This window comes from Durotheca rogersii, assembly GCF_024521655.1.
Source record: "Durotheca rogersii strain YMJ 92031201 chromosome Unknown GGS23scaffold_98, whole genome shotgun sequence".
NCBI classification, from domain to species: domain Eukaryota; kingdom Fungi; phylum Ascomycota; class Sordariomycetes; order Xylariales; family Xylariaceae; genus Durotheca; species Durotheca rogersii.
Window position 1 is genome coordinate 19,833 of NW_026251329.1, and position 6,194 is coordinate 26,026.

At 51.9% G+C, this 6,194-nt stretch overlaps 1 protein-coding gene across 1 annotated transcript; it reads left to right on the forward strand.

The window, feature by feature from the left end:
• Window positions 1–1,930: 1,930 nt before the first annotated feature.
• Window positions 1,931–5,845, forward strand: GGS23DRAFT_542910 (Bromodomain-containing protein). Its single transcript, XM_051514822.1, has 3 exons — window positions 1,931–2,316; window positions 2,380–4,702; window positions 4,820–5,845. The coding sequence occupies exons 1-3, from the start codon at window positions 2,201–2,203 to the stop codon at window positions 5,177–5,179; spliced, it is 2,799 nt and encodes a 932-aa protein (XP_051366921.1). The 5' UTR covers window positions 1,931–2,200; the 3' UTR covers window positions 5,180–5,845.
• Window positions 5,846–6,194: the final 349 nt, after the last annotated feature.

A 6,194-nucleotide genomic window follows, 5' to 3' on the forward strand; every position in this document is an offset into this window, starting at 1 on the left:
ATCTTTATTATTATTAAAATATATTAATAATTATTACCTTCATAGAAAAATTTAATAATCTATATTAAATTAATATTATTTATAAATATTATTTATAGTAAAGTTTTAGTAATAATAATAATTATAAATTTATATAAATCTATACTTACTTTAATAATATTTATAATAAGAAAAAACAATCCTTTTTTTGTCCTTATTTATTAACTTTAGTACTAGGTACGTATTTACATTAAAGCCTACTGCAATCTCTAACAGCGACAAACTGTGGTTTGAAAGCTTGTGAAAGCGAGTTCCACAAATAGGAAAGGGCGCCTGTCCAGGAACTGTTGCGACGATAAAAAAAAAAGGGGACCTCTGATTCCTGCGATCTTTTTCACAACCCTCCCTTCTATTTTTCCATTTCTGCCCAACCCCCCTCCTAAAATTCCGACCACCGACACCGCCTCGCATCTTGCGAAAACCTCTCCTGCCACCGCGACTCGCTGCACGCGCACCACGCGACGAAAAAAGTACCCACGTACCCTGGCAACAACTTTTTTTTATTTTATTTTGCACTGCCAGCTTTTCGCACGCTGCCCATTAATTCGTCTACTAATTTTTTTCACTCTCATTTCTTCGCCTCACGTCACCCCCCCGTCCTTCGCCTAATCTGGCAATCTCAAGCAACCATCGCGACCGCGACCGCTTTGACCACCCGGACAACCTATTCCTGTCGCGAAATCCTGCCTCACCAAGCAGCAACGGTAGCGTCTCATTTGCCGTCGTCGCGCTCGTTTGGTCTGATTTAGTTCAACGCACCAAACATCGCCGATAGTCCTCGACGTCACTATTCGCAGCTGCACCTGACCTTTGCGCATTGCATCGCGCCGGCTTATACCTCATCGACGCTTGCGCTGCAACTCTTGTTCCGAAGGGAATCCCGTTCATTGTTGGCCGATCCAAACCAGTCCGGTTTTCTTTATAGCATTCTCTCGCCGACCTTTTATCTCTTGTCCCACCAGCGCCAATCTCCGTGGGCAGCAAGTTTCAAGGACTCGAGGCAAAGCTGGGCCGTCGTTTTTGATTCTCTCGTCTCGGTAAGTGGGTGAACCGAAGCAGGCCCTTTTCTTACCTCGCCGTCGCCCCCCCCCCCTCCTGTTTTGCTCCTTACCCCCAAGGTCTCTCGCCTCCTTTAAACCACTGGCCGTATCTGCCGGAAGACAAGTTCCAGTTATCTCGTCCTATTTCTTTCGGTGCCTTCACGCCATCATCAACAAAGCACCCACGACCCACGCCCACGCGCCTGTCGGGCCCTGCTGCGTTATCGTCGGTAGGCTCAAACCAGAATATATTCGGTTCATCGTAATCCTGGGCCGTCAGTAATCCTGTCGCGGCTGTCGCTGGACTCGTTCGGTCGTTACTCTGACCCATTGGCGCATCCCAAATCTTTTTGGGATTGAGCTTGACGACGGCGCATACTAAGTTGTTGTGTCTCTTGCCATGGGAGAAGTGCGGATCAGGTGTGGTGTTCGTGGGAAGATACTTGTCCAGCTTCATGCACGCTGCCAGCACCAAACCCCCGACCATTCTTTGCGACCAGAAATCTTTCCCAACCCCCTTTCCCATTGGCCAGCCACCTCATCACCGCCTTCCGAGACACCTGTCGCATTTCGCAAGGCCAGACAGAGTAGGTCGGAGGGCAAACAGGAGCCATCTCCCACTCGTACCGCAAGTCAGGTCGCCGGGTGCCGAAACACAACACATCACCACGTCTCTTCCGTCCCCTCCCTTCCCCTTCCCCACCACCTTCCCACCACCTTCAGCTCGTCGGTGCACCGTGCCATGTACCAGGGTGCCCAACCCAATATCGGCCTGAGATCTTCTTCGGGGACTGACATGACTTACAGTTAATGCGCGTTATCGGCTGACAATCTCGAGGGTAAGCCGATTCCTACTTTTCTAGACAGCGCGTCCTCGCACTCCCTGATCGACCTCTTTGCGCTTCGGCTTGCGAGTGTATAGCGCCGGGCGGCCCGGATCCACTGTCTAGTATTGACTGGCTGTCCAGACCGAATTTCAGGTTATTCAGAGTGTATTCACATCTAAGTCGGTGTGATTCTATTAGGTTCGACTTCTAAGTTTATGTCGCCCATCGTCCCTCCCAGAGTCATCGGTGTCACCTCCATCGCCAACTACGCGACCTCCTTGCGCTGCATTGTGGATGGCAATTATGGCGACCGAGCAACCCCAAGTTCTCCTAGCGGATCAGAAGCCCGCCGAGTCTGCGCTGCCTGAAGACATGATGGTTGACGAGCCGGCGGCACAGATAGTCAATGGGTCAGTATACCAGGTCGGGATAATCCCTATACATCTGGCGTGCTGACGTAAGTATTTCTGCAGACATCGCAAGTCGGACGAAGACGGGACCGAGCCTGACGTACCACCTGTTGTCAATGGGAAGATCGAGTTATCTAAATCTGCATCGGCAGGGACAGATGAGTCGCCGAATCAAAAGGCATTCGCTGCTAATAGCAGTGTCCTCGAACAAGCACCAGTCAAATCCTCTACGCAGCCTCCACCCGCAACCGCTGCTGACGCCGAGATGCCCGACCTTAATGGCACTTCACCTGCCAACCACGAGCCGTCGCTAACGACAGACGCGGATGACGTCGGGGCGGCGGGCGCGTCAATACCCACGCAAGCTATCTTACCAGAAGAGGCATCCACGAACCCAGATCCGGCCCCGAACAGCCCGGCCCCCGCACTGGTTGCAGATACAATGGATATGGACGCCCCTATTGAGCGCACCAGCCTAACGAACGATGAGAAGCCAACTGGTGATATTCATGACACGGCTGGTTTTAGCGATGCGCCGAGGGCCGCGTCGCCCCAACAGCCCGATCAGTCGTCGGTCGCACAGTCCGGGTCTGATGGCCAGGGTCAGCAAAGCGACGCCGTGGCCCCCGCACCCGATACTCCGAAAGCCGACCAGGTTGCCTCTGTAACAAAGATCCCTCGCGGGCGTGAGGAAGACAGCGGCGAGGAACGAGCTGCTAAACGAGCCAAGACGGAGGATTCGAGCGGGCCCGCTGCTGAATCGCTGGTAGTCGCGAGCGTCTTATCGCCTAGCCAAGCAGATCACCAAGTCGCAGATCATACCCCCGAGGACCAACCCATAACTCCCTTCCAGAATAAGCAAATCAGGCAGCATCTAGCAAGCCTCAAGAAGACGAAGAATGGGAGCAATTTCAGGCAGTCAGTGGAGAGATTATGGCCGGGTCTGTGGACCGACTACAAATCCAAGATCGAAAACCCGGTGGACATTTCCTTATTCGAGTCAAAACTGCGCGAAGACAAGTACGCCAACTACGGAGAATTCAAAGCTGATGTTCAATTGTTGTACGAGAATTCGGTCGTATTTAATGGCCCTTCCAACGTTATCACCGTAGCCGCTGGTATGGTGAGAGATCAGCTTTTTGCATGCTTACCCGAAATCTCCAAACTGGAGGAGCCCGCAAAGCCAGAAAAGGGCAAGGTGCAACCGACTAGGCATGCTGAGCCTCGCGCTGCAACTCAGCCACGTCGGCAGTCGCAATCCCAGCGCCCAGCGGTGGTGGCGAGCCCGAAGCAGAAATCCGGTACCCCGGTGCAATCTTCACAGCCGACCCCGGCTCCATCTTCGGCACCAGCTTTTGCGATCCCACCCAATGGCATACCTCAGATTCGCCGCGATTCGACGCGCGAGGATAGCGACAGACCCAAGAGGCCAATCCACCCCCCGAAGAGTCGCGACCTCGACTACGCCTCGGCAAACCGCAAAAAGTTAGAACCCGAGCAACGCTTCTTCGAGGTCGTCTTGGAAGAAGTGAAGAAACAAAAACATTTTTCGTTGAACCAATGGTTTCTCTCCCCCGTCGACCCGGTCGCCCTAAATATCCCGACTTATTTCAGCGTCGTTAAGAAGCCGATGGACCTTGGGACCATGACGAAGAAAAATTATGAGGGCGAGTATAAGAGTGTGAAGGACATGGAGAAGGATATGAGACTAATAGTCCACAATGCCGAACTTTTCAACGGCCCCAGCCACGAGGTCACGGTACTCGCGAAGGAGCTAGACGCGCTATTCAAAGCCGAACTGGGGAAGAGGGACCAGTGGATGAAGCGTCATGGGCCTCCGGAGGCACCACCCCCCTCGGCAACCGCATCAGCACCTAGTCCGGAGCGAAGCAACCATGAATCCGAGGAGGAGGCCGAAGGGGGCGGCGATGAGGGTGGGAGTAGTGAGGCAATCCGCAACTTACAAGGTCGACTAGACGAGGAGCAGGACAAGCTCAATACTCTTCTCGGATCCAAAAAACCGGACCTTACGATGATCGAGATTCAACAGCAGATGGTCTCGATGATTCAACGCAAGCTTGTGGAAGAGAAGACTAAATTCCATAGCGAAGCGAAGAAGCCGAAGCCGAAGAAAAAGCCCGCCAAGAGCAAGCCCAAGGCTGGCGGGGGCGGCACGGCAGTTATGAACAACAAGAAGGCAGCAACCGGAAGCGCTGCAGCCCCCAAGAAGCCCCTTAGCAACAGCACCATTCACAAAAAGACGAGTACGAAGAGTCGTCCTGTCGGGCAGCTCGAGAAAGCCGTCATTGCCGAAGGCATCAACGAGCTTGACGGTAATACATTGACCAAGGCCGTCGAGATTATTAAGAGAGATACGGGTCAGAATGTAAGTTAAACCAACCAACCTCAGGCAGTTTGGAAGGTCGACTTGCTTCCCTCGTCATCGGACGAAGTCGCGTTTCCACTCTAATCAATGCTGGAATAATGCTGAACCCTTCTATAGGAAAATGATGACGGTGAAATGGAACTAGACATCGATGCTTTGTCCACAGAAGCTCTTCGAAAGTTGTATGACCTCATTCACAAGGCCAATCCGGGCATTCGCTCTGTACTCGAAAAGAAACCCGAATTCAGCAGTGTCGCGGAGCCCGAGCCCAAATCGAAGCTCAGCGGCCCCCCCAAGGCCAAGAAGAATAAGCCTATGAACAAGCACGAGCAGGAACGGAAAATCGAGCAGCTCCGCGAGCTCAAGGCCCAACTTCAACGACACGGCAGCGGCAGCCAAGAACCCTTACCCGGAGAAGTTGAAGAAAAACGACCGGCGGAATCGAGCGAGGAAGAAAGCGATTCTGAAGAGGAATGATGGTCTGGGACAGAGGTTCCGGCTCTATGCCTCTTTGACGTTTCCTAACCATTGCCCATTCTGTTGGCGTGATGGACCTCCAAGCCGCTTCCGTACGTTCTTGATTTAGATGCGTCCCGACGAGTAGGTATAACCTTGAAGCCTTTCGCGGGGAAGGAGAGATGATGCCAACAATGGTCCGGGCGAAAAGTTGTGTATGATTATAATCCCACCGCTTGCTGGGCAGCCTGGGGACCGATCCTCTTGGTTGGGTTGGGCCCTCCCGCGGGGCTGGTTAAGTTGTTCGCAGAGAATCCGGCCATGAAGCAAAGGCTGTCGGCGGTATGCTTAAGACACATCCGGCTAGCAAATCTGTTGACGCCGTACGATTCCAGGAGAGGAGTAGATCACGAATTAAGAAGTGAAGTCAACCGTTTGGGACCTATGGTTGCTGTGTAATGAGTGGCCTCGTAGTCTCTACGTACAATGTGATGTCAGTGCAGTTGAGCCGTGGAACATCGTCTACGGCCCTCGTTACCATCTGTAGGGAGTTCCGCCCTAGCCCTTGTATAGGATTCAGGCTACACGCACTTTCCGGCTTGTACAGGTATACAGGCTTACGCTATGAACGAATACCTTAGTAGAATTGGCACTTTAAGTAGTATGAACTACTATCGCCGAAGAAGTATATATATGTGCGGACGTATGTGTGTAAAAGGAGACCGTAGCAGGTTTCGCATTACATCAACTAATTACCCTTGATAAAGCCAGATAAGAACGTGGTTTAAATGTGTACAGATTATTATAGAATTGATAGAACCTAAAGGCGCTTCAAAATACGGCCCAAACGTACGGTTACTCTTACCCCCTTCCACCTACCATTCTCTTGTATAAGGAGACTTGGATAAAGAAGGTAGGATTATATGCACGAGGCGGCTTATTGTCTCCTCTTTTATACCCAGACTAAACTTGATCGATAGAAGCACACGGGCGGCTCGAGAAATTTAACTCTCACTGCACCCAGGCTTCTACTTCA

Bases quoted from the DNA above. Each gene is read 5' to 3' on its own strand.
- GGS23DRAFT_542910 (XM_051514822.1), top strand. From the start codon at position 2,201: ATGGCAATTATGGCGACCGAGCAACCCCAAGTTCTCCTAGCGGATCAG. The intron at 2,317-2,379 runs GTCAGTATACCA...GTATTTCTGCAG, and splicing joins GCGGCACAGATAGTCAATGG to ACATCGCAAGTCGGACGAAG. The intron at 4,703-4,819 runs GTAAGTTAAACC...ACCCTTCTATAG, and splicing joins AGAGAGATACGGGTCAGAAT to GAAAATGATGACGGTGAAAT.